At 47.1% G+C, this 15491-nt stretch overlaps 1 protein-coding gene across 1 annotated transcript in view; it reads right to left on the bottom strand.

The window, feature by feature from the left end:
• The window catches only part of STK32C (serine/threonine kinase 32C), a 96782-nt gene that overhangs the window by 37853 nt on the left and 43438 nt on the right, over positions 1 to 15491 (bottom strand). Inside the window, exon 2 of the mRNA XM_055721173.1 lies at positions 8480 to 8535. Within this exon, the coding sequence (XP_055577148.1) occupies positions 8480 to 8535 (56 nt within the window). The remainder of the gene's footprint in view (positions 1 to 8479; positions 8536 to 15491) is intronic.

Raw genomic sequence — 15491 nt, forward strand, 5'->3', positions numbered from 1 at the left:
AGGAAAGCCGTATATGTGCCTATCACTAAGTGACTTCAGGGCTGAGACAGCCCTGAGACAGGGTACAGGGACTGAACAAGGCTGGGCTGCCCCAGAAACAGCAGCATCTTCATCTCCTTTACCATTTTCAGGGATTACCTGATCCACAGATCCCTGTTTTGCAGAGCAGAGCAAGTGAAAAGCAGATTCTTCAAGTGGCAACGCGATGACAAGTGCAACAAGGCAACTTGAAGCCTACAAAGGCACCGGTCATGGCGGCCAGCAGGCACATCCCCCGCGTGCAGCAGCACAGCCAAGCAGCTGGCAGAGCCTGTGGCAGCAGCAGCCTCCCCTCACTAGCTCTGCCTGGTTGCACCTCTGCTGCCCCAGCCAGAACAGCGTGCGGAGCTGGGATGTCACCACTGGGCCCTCCAGCCAGATCTGCTGTCGGAGAAAGCGAGAGAGGCATTTTTACAAGGGCATGTGATAGGACAAGGGGGAATGGTTTTAAGATGAAAGTGGGGAGATGCAGATTAGATATAAGGAAGAAATTGTTCCCCGTGAGGGCGGCGAGGCGCTGGCCCAGGCTGCCCAGAGCAGCTGTGGGTGCCCCATCCCTGGCAGTGCTCAAGGCCAGGCTGGATGGGGCTGGGAGCAGCCTGGGCTGGGGGGAGGGGGCCCAGGGCAACAGGGTGGACAAGATGGTCTTTAAGGCCCCTTCCAACCCAAACCATTCTGTGATTGTACAACCCCACTGCCATGGAAATGAGGGTGTTTCATCTTGCTGCCCACAGGCACGGCATGCATGCTGCAAGCGCGTACATCTGCCCTGCCACATCGCAGGGCTGCCCTGGACACAGTGGTGCTACCTTCCCACCCCGCTGTACCTTACAGACTCAATTAATGACATCCCAATTAAACAGGCTGGTTTGTGCCAGGGAACAGCATTTGTTGCTGCAAGGAGGCTCTCACCACACGGATGAGTCACTCTGGGCTACACATTTTTTTGGAGAGGGATAACACTGGCTTGGGGCAGGCATGGATGGGCAGAGGGGTGCACCTGGCCAGCAGTGCAGGGCCACATCCACCGGGCCCATGAAATCCAGCTGGTCATCATCGCACCGCACCTCACCGGGATCGCCTGGCTGCCAACTTTTAGCTTACAGATGTTGGGTTTCATTGCAATTACAAACACAGACATACTTTTTCCTTTTCATTTCATGCTAACTTTTTAATAAACCAAAATATTTATATAAAATTATAAAAACTTTATATATTTTTATATATTTATATATATAAAAATTTATATTTCATGTTTCCTTTTTTCTTTATTTGGTAAAGTTCAGAAGCAACAGGAGGAGGAAAAAAACAGGAAAAAAACCCAAACAAACAGCTTGTTTGAGGTGGATACCAGAGGCAGGTACTAGTGACATCCCTGGGGCCACCAAAATTAAAGAATGAGAGTGATGCAAGAGTGAGGAAATGAGGGACAGGACCATTCAGCACCTTTGCTCTTCTCTTTTCCATCACTTACCACTGTTACAATTGCTAGTGACAGTTTATCACACTACCAACATACAACAAACAGCGCTGGCACATCCTGAGGCATCACCACTCATGCTGTGACATTTTGAATCAGTGCATCCTGTGGGAAAGTCGGGACCGCTGCTACCCACAGTGGCAGCCTGCCCTGAGCGCCACGTCTGTGTACTGCCTGCCCCGCTGCCAGCAGTGCCAGCCCCAGTGGGGACAAAAGGAGGACGATGGCACTGTGTCGCACCCAGACCCACTTCTCCTGTTTTCTCTAAGAGGAGCTCCACTGCATTATAACACAGGCTCACATCATAAGGGATCCAGTCTGCTGGACTTGCTTACCTACGGCTTCATGAATTAAACATACGTGCTTGCTTTCCTAAGAAAATGACATTAAGGGATTTTTTTCTTTCACACCCATGCCTACCAACTTCTAGAACTGTTGGCCAGTTTCAGCCAGATTTTACAGATGGATGGACATCTCAAAGACATAAAAGTTCCTCTCAGCTTTGTGAAAACCAATCAAACAACACAAAAGACAGAGATCCAGAAGGAGGGAAAGGTTCCATCACTAATTCAACCACATTATTAGATGCCAGGGAATCCTCATGAATTCATCACACCAAATCAGACTTCGCTGCTACGCATGAGTTAGTAGAGACAAGCTTTGTTCTGGCAACAAGACACTAGGTCCTCTGGGTACTGGTGCACTTTGATAGCAAAAGATGAATTGACAAGAGAAAATGACAGAACTTCAGGCAAGGAGTAAAGAGCCAATTTTCCCAACAGCTCTGCAAGCACGAGGTGGAGCATGTCTACAAAGTGTGGGGGAGCAAACCAAATGAAAACATCTTCTGGGTTGTTTTGTAGTGGATAAGGAGAGAGATTGGCTCATGCACAAATTTTATCCTTGGTTGTGCCTAAGACCTGCAGTGCATTTCTCAACTCCCAGCGCGCAGCTAGCACAACCAGCACACTCTGTCTGTCCCCCATGGCTCAGGAGAAACTGTATGAGCAGGGACATCTGTTGGTGACTCAAGAGAGGGTGTCACATGCTGCACAGAAAAGCCATCCTTACCCCATAAAGAGGCTTCAGCAAAATACACAGGAGGCCTCCCCTGACACAAGATGCAATGAATCAGTGGACAGAGTACAGCGAGCTCAGGGTTAGTGCCTGTTTGAGAATAAGCGTTACATTCAAATGCCACAATTTGCAGCCAGCATCCAGATTTCCTCCAAGACTCCTGATGACTAGGAACCAGCAGGTTTCAGGACTCGGGAGGGACAGAGGCTGTCTGAGCTGTACAATGAGAAACCGTGGGAGTGAGTGGCAAGCCTGGCACACAAAGCGAAGCCATTGCACTCAACAGCCAGCTCCCAGGAGCTGTTGCTCATGCATGCCCCTCTGCAGCAGCCTGTACCCCCCCCCCACGCACAGGGACTGCCCAAGCAGGGGGATGCAGCAGCTGAGCAGCCCCAGGCAGGCAATGCCATCCCTCCACTGCACTCTGCTCTGGGGCAAGTCCCCACCAACCTGCGGGGGTGGCCCAGGGGCCATCAGTGGATTTTTAGGTGGAGGAGGGTGCTTCCACCCTCCGCTCTCTTACACCGCTTTCCTGTCCACAGCCTCCTGGCTGCTGGCGTGAGCATTGGTTCCACCTCCCATCCCACGCTGGCATGACTCATCCACAGGGAATGACGGGGGGCTGAAATAAACCCCAGGCAGTTTTGAATGCAAATGTTAATAAGGCACTGGGTATATAATAATAACAAAAGTGGGCAGCTTTTACTATAAATCACTGTCTTATGAAGTCTGATCCTTCAGAAGCCCCCAAAACAGGTCCCTGGCAGGAGCACACAGTGTCATCTCCCAGGCCTCCTTCCAGCTGAAGTCATTGCTCACTCCATCACTTGTCACTGCTCACTCCGTCACTTGAGATCATTGCGCAGCATTTTCTGCTCTGTAATTTTACTGCTGCTGCCCCACAACCCGAGATCTGGACAGTAACGTAGTGATGGCCCACATCATCACTTCGGCTTTTCATTCTTTGCCGTCCTCTCTCCTGTGGCTTTACCGATGACACACTTGGAGCTTAGCAACATCCAAGAAAGAAAAAAAAATAATCACTAAATACTACCTAGGAGGTTGCATCAGAGGGAGAATCCTGCTCCATGTGCTCCATGCTTTCTCAGGCACCCCCTCCTGGTCACTGGCAGATGAGGGGCTTGTGCAGGGAGCTGTTCCTGTGCTGCACGCTACGGTGAAGCATGTTCTTCACACCACTATTCCTGCAATTGCGTATCTCCTGCCTGGAGGACCCACAGCATCCTACACGACACCCTGTGTAGCTTTGGGGACCAAAGAGGACAGTGCCTGACCAGTGCTGGTGCAGCCACGAAGGCTTTCTCTCCTCAAAGGGAACCGTGCCCAGTGAAAACTCACCCAGGCAGGGCCGGGTGGTCCAACACCGGGGCTCTTTGGCGTCCTGGGACTCACAGGTATCCCCCACCTGGCTGGCCTGCTCAGCTAACCCCACCAACCTTTTGACAAGCACATTTCCACCTCCGGAGCCTCCTGGCACCACGGCAGGCCCTGGGCCAGGGCCGCCAGCAGTGTGCAGAGGAGGGACAGGGCCAATGTCCAACGGGGGCAAACCCTTGGCAAAGGAACAAGCAAGGGCAAAAAATACCTGTGGCATTTTAATGCCAAAGGATTACACTCCTAGCCTTTCTTCTGGGGCAAAGCCCCAACATTTATGAAGCTGGAAATAAAAGACAAAGGATCAAGCTTGTGTTGGCATCAAAGAAGGATTCAGTTGAGAATAGACTTTAAGGGAATTTTATTTACAGTATGTCTAGTGGGTGTGCGTTTATGACCTTTAGAAAACAGATTAAAGCTTTTCGATACCCAGCTTCAGGCTGTGTGAATTATTAAAGCGACAAAATCATTAAGTTGAAGTATTTTTGCCAGGCAAAGCACATTACAAGCAAGCTTTCTTTGGGAGGGTCAGCCAGGGGCACCCTCAGGGAGCCAGCCCTCCCGGGCAACCCCCTAGCAGGTCTGAGGGAGGGGGGACGCTCTGTCTGCAGCTGCCATGCTGGGACAGCCGCCCCTCACCACTTCACCCCGTCTGTCATGGCAGCCTCTCACCCTGTCCGTCACCGCAGCCTCTCCCCTTGTCCCTCACCGCAGCCTCTCACCCCATCCCCCATGGCGGCCTCTCACCCCATCCCCCACGGCGGCTCCCGCCATGGCTCCCACCCACACCAGCAGGCCGTGGGGGTTGCCTGGGGACCCTGTTCTCCAGGCCTCCCTGTGCAGCCTAACAGCTGTAAACACCTCTTTACTACCAGGCAGGTTCTCCTCAGCATTCACAGGGTCTATTTTAATGGGACTTCACAAATTAATTTTAATGGGAACTTCACCAATTACTTCACCAATTACTCAAAAAAAAAAGAAAAAGAAGAAACATGAAAGCGGCGCCCGGCAGAGCCCTGCAGACTGCCCGCACTGGCCCACCCACCCCACGACGTATTTGTTCACTCTGGCAAACCCTATTTTCATGCCACTGCTCATTCCAGCCCCCATCCTCTCACTTAACCCCCTATTTCTAACAGCAGACAAGGACAGAAATCCATGCTGAATCCATGTTTTTATTTCTTCACAGCAGTAAAGTGGAAATAATGAATTCCCATAACCCTATCCAGTTCTGTATCCCTTGGAAAAGGTTGTGGCGACTGATTCGAAGGAGAACGGGGAGGGAAGCCCAGCGGGAGGAGGAATACAAGAGCGGACACTCTCAAATGCCTCCCAGTTCAAATGGATTTAAGAAGACTTAAGCCAGGAGATGTCAATTTTTACAAAGGGAGATGTCAGGATACCTGCAATGCAACCAATGCCTTCTGAGATTTCCAGGTCTCGTCATGTCTCTTGTGAAGCATAATGAAACTCAGAGCATGTCCCCCATTAAAACTGGGGGTCACAAACTGCCTCACATTCTGGAAACCCTCTCCTGGCTACTGCTCCTTGGGTAACGGCAATGGAGCAGCTAAAACCTGAGCAACTGCCACTGCTTGAGAAAGGAGTCTGTGCTACAGCAGAAACGCAATGCTCCTATTAAAATACTGAAAATCAAATAATATTACCTCTAATATATATGGAAAATATTACACATTTGCTAATTTGAGTAAACATGGAATTGAGCATGACCTTCCTTTATTAACAGTATATTAAAGATGATTAAACCCATCTCTAGGAAACAGAAATTGGCTGGTTTTTACAGATACACCAGAGCCACAGCTCAGGGGCTCTCCAGTTTCTTCAAAATCAAAAGCAATTGCTGAGTTCATTTCTCCTTCATTTGGTAAGGTTTCTGTACCAAGGGCCAGTCTGTCCTGAGAGGTGCACAAAATAACAGTGGAAAGCAAATGCCTTGCCTGAAGCTACCCAGCAAGTGGCTGCCTCCTAGATCCCTCACTACAAGATCACACGGCATCACAGATTTCACAGGTCACTCATTGCACACTGAGAGTCTAAACCCCCACTTTGAGATGGACAGGACGCTGCTTCCTAAATGCCTTCCTGAATGTGGGCAGAAGTGCTTAAATCAACCAAAGCAACTAAATTACTCATAAATTTCAAATAACAGTTTTCGGGTAGGTAGCTCTCCATTTTCTGTAATTAAATGAGAGTTGTAAATTACTTCATAAATGTAAAAAGCTTTTCTCAGTATCAAAGGAAATTTGGCATATTGACATAATTATCCAGAAAGATGACAGATTAATCATTTCAGCATTTTGTTGAAAGTGTATATACAATTCTGATGCCTGATAGACTGCTACATGCTAGACTTAACCTTTCTTTAACATAAACAGAGAAGGAATCAGCCGTGAGGAGCAGCTCTCTTCAAAGCCAAAAAGGTCCTACCCTGGGACGAATATTTTTTTCTCCTTTTCATGGTCTGAACAGAATTAATTTTCCATCATCAGGTGTTGGTGCTTAACAGAGTACAACCTCTTTTCTCTGTAAAGTTTACATTTGGAAGTATGAGTCTTCTCATATGGGCTTAAAAAAAATGTTAGCTGCTATTTTTTTGTAAGACTTTGAGTTAGGTTTTGGCCTTTGATGAAGAGCAGAGGTCACAAGACCCTGAGAGTTCTCGTTCTCGCCAGGAGCATCTGGGCAGACTTTCCTCTGCTGTTTGCCTTATCTTTACAGTGCTACCCTAAGGAAAGACCTGATCTTATATTTAACCATTCGCCACCATCTAATATAGCTCTGCTGCCAGATTCTGCCTCTTCTTGCTCTAGAGACATGGCTGCAAATATGGGTGACTATTTAAAACCACCCTCTCTGTGACTAGCACACTACTCAACATTACATTTTCATTAACCATGGAAGTCCCATGCCGGCTTACAACAAAGCTGGATGGGAATTCGTATGGGTAGATTGTGCCCCAAGCACACCAGAATCGTGTAATGGTGTTTGTCAGTTAACTGATGCTGTGGCTGTGACAAAATGTCTTCATTAGCAAGCAGTGCTAATGACAGCACTATGACTAATCTTGTCCACTCCCTTGACTCTAAAAGCTGGAATCTACCTCATCAAGACCACGGTTGGATTTTGTACTGCTACTGTTTCTCAAGACTGGCACTACTTAATACATTTTAAGTGTTTTAAAAGACATTTTCAGTAACTGGTAAAATATTTGGGGTCTTCTGGCCCAATGAGTCACAGACCGCCTGAGAAATATATGCTTTTTCGAAGTTTCCAACCACCTGAACAAAGTTTCCAAGCATTGAGTGCAGCAGGCCAGATGCTCATGTGGCCATCACCCAGTGTGACACTGCCTTGTTAGGGCTTAAATGGGCAGTGAGAAAAAGTACAGCTCATCTCCTGGGCCAGATTCAGATTTTCTTACCTTCATAGTATGAACTTTTGATCAAAGTAAGATGGGAGAGACTGCCCAAGATGACCAGACAGAATGAAATGAGAGAGGGTACAGCTTTCCTCTGATTGCTCAGCTTATCTTCAGTTTATTTTAGCAGCATGTGGAAACACAGAAGCGCTTGCACCATCCTCTGAACTTGTTACGCTATTTCAGAAACTTGATATCGCACCTTTTGCAGAATTTCAAAGGCCATTTCCCTGCCCTGAGAGGTCTGTTGGGTGCAGACCTCTCAGCTAAACAGAGGGACACAACTACTGTTGGGGCACAGTAAAATGCTGGTGACAAAATGACCGCAGAACAATACTGAACCAATGAAGTCTCACGTGCACGCAAGGACATACACACATGCATGCACATATATGCACCGAACCTCAGGCTTGCGCTGCAAACAAATGGTATAAAATGCCATGACAGAAGCAGCAAACAGTCATCTACACAGGGACCAAGTGAGAGTCAGTGGAAAAGGCAATGAAAAAGGAATAAAACTAGGAAATCAATCAGTAACTGATTTCCAGAGCTATCCAGCTTTTTGATCATCACCTCCCACCTTCTCCCACACGCTTGGCAAAAAAAACCTTGTTAAAAATAAACAATAAAACTCCTTTAGCATAACTCATTTCTGAGTGGGAAAACAGCCCAGGGCTTCAGAGAACCCTCTTGACCACATTGTGCCAGCTCACTCAACCAATAAGCACAACTTCCAACACCTTCCTGACTTACTGTCCCCCTCTCGCAACCTATAAAGCCTCTCAGGAAGCAGAAAACTTAATGAATATTTGCCATGAAACAGTCACAATTGTGCTAGTAGTTTAAAATACACCTGTTTCACCAAGACACCAAGAATTAAAACAATGCCAAATGGCAACAATGTATTTTTCTGAAGACATTTTTCCTGTGTTTACTTAGCTGCCACCATCCACAATAAAAATAGCCTATTTCAGTACCATTACCGTTTCAATAAACCGCAAGTATGTAACAGCAGGCACCGCATAAGACACACAAGAAAACAAGCCTACCTTGCCAAAGCTTCCCTTTCCAATCGCCCGCAGAATCTGGAAGTGGTCAAAGTTCACTACAAGGAAAAGAAAAAAGAATTTAAATTTGTAAATGCTTTACTGCAAAGATCTTACACTTAAAAAGAAGACAAGGAGACAACTAAAGCGCATTGATCATGTTTTTATTAAAGTCATCATCTCCCAGGGAAGATGCAGGATAGCAGGTTTTCCTTCCACGTCTCTTTTTACCTGCTGGAAGTAGCTAGCAACAGCTTGAATTAGGTTACTAAACAAGTGGCGTAGCACAAGTTAAAATACAGCTTTGACCTGTGTCAATACAGGACGAGTCTCACAGACTCACAGACACCACAAGCGCAAGAGCAAACTCTGAGCACAGGCAGAGTGGAGAACACCAGCAAGTAGTGCACCCCACGCCGCGGGCAGCCACTGCTCAACACGTGCCTGGCCCCGCACTGCTTGTGCACATTCAGCAGCCACGTGGCCTGGTATCGGTGCTTTGCAAAGGACAACATTTAGAAGACGGGGACTGACTTCCACTCCTTCATGTGCAAACTAATCTGTACCAGATCTTTCTTCCAGAGCCACAGTAATGACAAGAAAGGACAGTACAGTTGTAACACTTCAGATACTGCCTTGATCAGCAGCTACTGCAAACAAAATTATTTTTACTAAACTATTGCTGTGATGTAGTCTAATGTAAGTCTTAAATAAATAAAAAAGTAGGTCTATTTATACCAATAATGAGATAATCCCCTTTACCATATAGTTGGAGGGCCTTATCGACAAACAAATACTGTCACAAAAACCAATGTAAAGCACACAGTATTACTCTCATTTTACAAACTGCCTCTTTATACTTCAGTTCCTTAATGTCCTCACAGCTCAGTAAGCTGCACAGCTGCAAATGAAGCCCATGGTGTGCACGCACGCTGCACATCAGTGCTGATGGCTGCCCATGCCCAGCATGCTCTCAAAGTGGCCAGACATTTAGTAGGAGCTGGCTGGTGAACTGAGCTGCACCCTGCTCACCTGCATCTGTCAGCCCTTGACATTTCTACCATGAGACCCTGACCTTGCACGGAGACCCTCAGCACCTGCTCCCCAGAAGTCTGGATGGAAAGAAATGCTTGGCATGGGTTTGGGGATTTGCAGGGTGAATGATGCATGTAATGGTCAACAGAGAGCACTGGACCTGTGTTTGACTGACAGTGGAGACCAGAATCACACAGGAAGAGTGGGAGCAAAGAATTCACTATATATATTCCGAGTCCCACTCCCAGATCTTAAATAAATGCACATCTGTCATCTCTGAGGATGAATCAAAAGCCCACACATGTCCATGGAGTTCCTATTACCCTTTTGTGCTAGGCTTGTATCCAAAATATTGTTGTTGTCACTTTTGTGGGACATTTTCTGCAGGAGAACTTAGAAAACTTTGCCAAACGAAACTGAAAACAGTCTGGGCCAGTTCCTACCACGTATCTACCTACACTCCGAGTTCACTCCACAAGCAATGCTGGAGGGCAGATGCACCATCTCCTCCCCAGGATGCTCCAGGAGACTCCAGGAAAGACCACACGGGAAAATCTGTACCACCCCATTCTTCTGATGGCCTCCCATGCTTCCAGAGGAAAGACTCAGCTACACTGGTGGTGTGTCATTTCCATATCACTCCCCTTCTCCACGGGCAAACAGCTTTCTTTTAGCAGGACTTGACAGATCTTGGGTTGAGAAGCCACGAGATATTGGCAAGGACACAGGGAATGCCCGGGGCCAGTGTCCAGCTCATCTGAGATGCTGCAGGAGCTGCAAAGTGGTCACCTGCTCCCTCCTGTCTGACAAACCCACCCCCGGAAGGACCATCTAAAGCCATTTTTTCCTACCACCCCTATTAGAGAGACTACAGTGAACAATGCAGAACTGTGGCTACATCTTGTTCATAAATATTCTTCCTGAAATCAAAATATTAGCACACACAATGCTGAAGCATTTGGAACAACGGATCCAATTTTTTTCACATGCAAGCAAATCCATTAACTGAACTTCCATCACTAAGAAATACTCAAAGAGGAAACACAGCTATAGTGAGCACCTTTAAAGGACAGCATTTTATTGGCAATTAAACCATGTGCATGTTCTCGTGATCTGTGATCACTCCAGGAGGACCATTTTTGACAAATCTTTATTGTAGTGTTTGGAATATTGTATAAAAAAGCATTGCTGCTGAGAAAACAAACCCAAAAGTGCCACTTCCATGTATCCATGACTACAACTGATCCAGAAAGCATGCTCTAGTCAGCAGTCAGGAAACAAATCTAGATATGAATATTCACCAGGCCCTTGAACTGATCAGCAAAGATGTCAGTTTTAATACATTAAATACAGGGCTCTGCTGATGTGTAGTTCAGATCGTGTTAGACAAACACTGACTGATTTTTTTCAGTTTCATTATTTTCTTCAGGAATTAGTAAGCAATCCAGTTAAAAGAAAAAGCAAATTCCAACATTTGAGGAAGAAAATCATAGTAGCAGCATGTTGCTTTTTGTGCATAACACACTGGATTTCTAAAAATGACAACATATCACTACAGAATATGTGATTATCCCTAAAATAGAAATCCTGAACCTGCCTGGAACAATTACGTATGCTCCAGAGATTCCACTTTCTGTGAGCTGACAAGAGAAAGCTGTCTTTCACCCGCAACTAGAAGAGCTGATTATTTGGAGGTGACTGGTATAAGCCTGAGTCATAGACATCAGTGAAGGATTTCATGACACACACTCCCAGCGAGGGGAGATGACAGCTGTTGCCTATTCACAGGACCATAGTCACCCACCACTGTGACTTCAGCATGGCACAGTTTTGACAGTCACAGTCTGTAAGCACAGAAATGGTTTTGGCTTGAGGTTGAGCTGGAGGAACCCGTGGGAGGGGCAGAGGGACCTGAAAACCTGGAATGCTTTAAGGAAGCATTTCTTTACTGGGAGTGTGTTCAAACACTGGAACAGGTTCCTGGAGAGGTAGTTGATGCTCCAAGCCTGTAAGGGATTGAAAGACATTTGGACAATGCCTTTAATAACATGCTTTAACTTGGTCAGCCCTGAATTGGTCAAGCAGTTGGCCTAGATGATCACTGTAGGTCCCTTCCAACTGAAATATTCTGTTCTATTCTGTTCTATTCTGTTCTGTTCTGTTCTATTCTATTCTCTTCCATTCCATCCTATCCTCTTCCCACCTGCCATGTACAAACACAAGGGAGCATGGCATTGTGACACAAGGACACTGACATGTTGGTCACACCCCAATCCAATGCCATCTGTTGTGCTGAAATGCCTCAATGGGTATTTCATTAGCTCCTCATGAAAAAACAACACTAATTACTCCTATTGACTCCTCTAACAGCTCATTATCAATACAGCACCTTCACACATAGGTGGAACTGCTGGACATAAGATGTTGCTCTTTGCCACAAGAGAGAACTGCCTCTTCCTTACTCTCTCTGGCACCAAGTGACAAACCATGAATCGCAAACAATCATAAAAAATATCGTGACCTGGATTTGCTTCGTTCGGCGTGTTTTTGTTCTCTATTTCCAGTAACACATGAAAAGCAGGATGGCAGGCTTTCACGTGCCTCTTGGACCTCACCAAACCTCATGCAGCCCAGTCCAGCCCACTTCACAAGAGAGTGCCAGGTGCTGCACTGACATCTCTATAATTAAGATTTCATTGTAGTCACAAAATGTACTGTGTGATAAAGCAGACTGGATGCACAGCTTCCATTTTCCAGTGAAATACAGAGAATGAAGAATATGTTTCTCTGCAAAAGCTCTTTATAGAGAAGGATGAGTATGCCTCAATGCAAGATGCAAAAAAATGACGGTTTTGTCTTTGCTATCTTAAAACTATGAAAGTTTTGGTTATTTTTGCTGTTTATTCCGCATTTGTTTACAAGGGATCTAAAAGTATGGCAAGATAAAACTACCATAAAACTTTAGACACCCAGTGGACACCCAGTGAGGGTTCAACATCAGGACCTGGTATTAATGACAAATAGTAGGAAAAAATGGACACAGTTAGTAAACCTGGTATCCATATCCTCAAATCTGGTGAAAACAGAAAATTAATGTTTTAAGGACTGAGTTAACCTTTCACTATCTATCTGCATGCTTTCCAGCTTCATCAATAAAACAAGGGAAGTTTTAACTTCAAGAATGACTCTCTACAAAGCTAAACACCTATGAAATTCTTCTCTTGAGTCTTGTAACAGCAAATTTGTAGGGCTAGTACAACTTTTTATCAATGTATTTCTATATGTTGGCATAATTAATAGCATTTCTCTACCTATTATATTACTGCAATCTACCTTTGGAAGAAAGTACCATGTTAATTGATGTAGAAACATTAATATGTGGCCGCAGTAACCACAAGTTTGCTGCCACAAAATGCCAAGAGCTTCAGCTCACAAGGAAGAGTTACAGCTTAGACTTAAAAGTCATCACACACATCGATTCCAGCCAGAAAGGAAAGGCCACTTCTGCAAACCACAGGGCAGCGGACGGACAGAGGGCAGCCAGCCAGGCTGTGCGGGGTGCCAGGCAGCCTGCAGGAACATGGGGTGCTGGGGGCCTGCAACAGGGGAGAGCGGTTGGGGAAGTCAGGAGATGCTGAAAAGGAACCATGGCAGAATTAACAGATGTTGGGATTAGGAGCAGTGTTTAGAGCGACAGGGAGGGCCTAAGCAAGGGGATCAGGCAGACCAGGGAAGTACTGCAGAGAGCCTGTCAAGGGTAAGCATCATTCCAAACAGAAACCTCAGAAAATTCCAAAGTGGCAAGCCTGACAGAAACAGCAGGGGAGAGAAAGAGGCAAGACAACAGGAGGGACAGGGAGCACTCTGTGAGGGCGGCGAGGCGCTGGCCCAGGCTGCCCAGAGCAGCTGTGGGTGCCCCATCCCTGGCAGTGCTCAAGGCCAGGCTGGATGGGGCTGGGAGCAGCCTGGGCTGGGGGGAGGGGGCCCTGCCCGGGGCATGGGGGTGGGACTGGGTGGGCTTCAAGGTCCCTTCCAGTCCAAACTATTGTATGACTCAATATGAAAAGCTTTCAAACTGGAGGATGAACCTGAGTAAATTGGGAAGATCAGGAAGATTGGGGAGGTTAAAGACCTGAGGTAAAGCAACTCTGGGGGAAATGCAGAGGTATTTGACAGTGACAGGGAGCAAAGGGCAATGGGGAACGACATCAGCAGTCCTCCCCAAGCCTGAAACCTTTGAATGCAAGGCATCCATTTCTCTCTATCTGGAAGGCTCCATGCAGCGCAAGAAACCGCTGCTTTCCTTTCTATCACTGGAAAAAGCACACGCAGTATGTTCAGTCTCCAACATCTCGGGCTGATCTGTTTTTGCCTACTCACATCCACAGAGAAGATTACATGGGTGAACAGAATGGAAATACAGTATAATATGACTGCCAGGAAACTCAAGTGAGCATTAACCACCCAGGAATTCAGGGAATACTGGTACATAATGAAAGAAATTAAAGGTACAATGCAAGCTCAGTGCTATAAATGAACCCCTTTAGAAACTAAGGATTCAAACATACTATTAGGAAGCAACTCTGAAGTCTTGTAAAAACAGCGAGTTATTGTATGATTAATAGTGAATCTCTGCAACTCCATAAGGAATCAAATATACCATGCAAAGCCACTGCAAAGTCTTTTTAGGAAGACTGGGTTATTGATACTGGGTACAAAAATGTTTGCATTGGCCAGAAACCATTTCTAATTAGTGCAAAAATACTGCTTGCATTGGCCAGGAACCCTGCCAAATGAGTGCAAGCGTATCACATTCATCTGCTTCTCCATCAACAAGCTCAGGAGGCACTAGAGATCACGGGGGAAAACACAGCACCTTCTGCTCTGTATGCTTTTACAAATGCTATTTTTGTCAGAGAAAAGTACGTTACCTTGCAATAACAACACAGGCAGGCAAACAGGTTATTTATTAAGCACCCGGCTGAGCTCTCCGTTGCTGCAGGTTAGCGAGCACTAAATGAGTTCACGGTGGTCTTGGCCAAAAGCACAGGAGACAAGCATGTGCTTCACATACGCAGGCTGATGGGCAAATAAGGCTTTACATATGCTGCACAGCTTTCACAGCAATTAGCTTTCCTTAGCTCCAGGGTGACACGTGTTTTTGCAGGCTGGCTGCAGGAGGGCATCCTGCATGTAATGCTCACCAGAGACCCCTCCAGAGCACCCAAAATGGGTAACTGATGCCCTGAGGCCAATACTGAAGATGGTTTTGTTTCTCCGTGTTCCTACATGTCCGGCTAGTCCTTCTAGAAGGGTACTGCCTCTCTGCAAAACTCCCTGGTAAATGACCCACTTTATGGTTGTATCGCTTGTTAAACAGCTTCTAAGCAAATTACAGAGTGGTGGTATTGCAAATGTTAGGTAGGGATTCAACCCACCTCCCATGTAAATGCTTCAGGCAGAGCATCAGGGCTCGGCCAGCCTTGGAGCCGTCCCCGGACGGGGGTAGTGTGGGAGTGGGGTCTCCGGGCCTGTGGTGCCTTGCTCCCTCGTCCCCAGGGGTCTGCTGGCCCCCAGAGGGATCACTGCTCCTCAGTCCCTGAAGCCTTCCCCACCGCAGTACAGGCAGGCTGCCCGCTGAGGGAAAGGTTTCCTGACCTGGCAGCAAAGCCAAGGTGCATCGTTCATCAGCCGGTGGCAGCCGCACAGCCTCATGGCTCCCCGGGCTGGGAACCTCGGCCAGCCAACACCAGCACAGCTGGGGTGGGCACCGACAGCCCACACGGAGGGCTCTGCAGAAAGTGGCCGTGCGGCTCTGCTGAGACCGAAGCTCAGGGTCCACCGAGTCCCACTCCCACAGCCACTTGGGTGAGTGGAGGAGGCAGGTGCCATGCTGGCCGGTGGCAGAGACGCCCACTGAAAGTGAACCTTCCCACCCTGGGAGGCTCTGCCTGCAGAAAAGCTTGAGGAGCCACAGCCT

Source organism: Falco cherrug, chromosome 9, assembly GCF_023634085.1.
Source record: "Falco cherrug isolate bFalChe1 chromosome 9, bFalChe1.pri, whole genome shotgun sequence".
Taxonomy (NCBI): Eukaryota; Metazoa; Chordata; class Aves; order Falconiformes; family Falconidae; genus Falco; species Falco cherrug.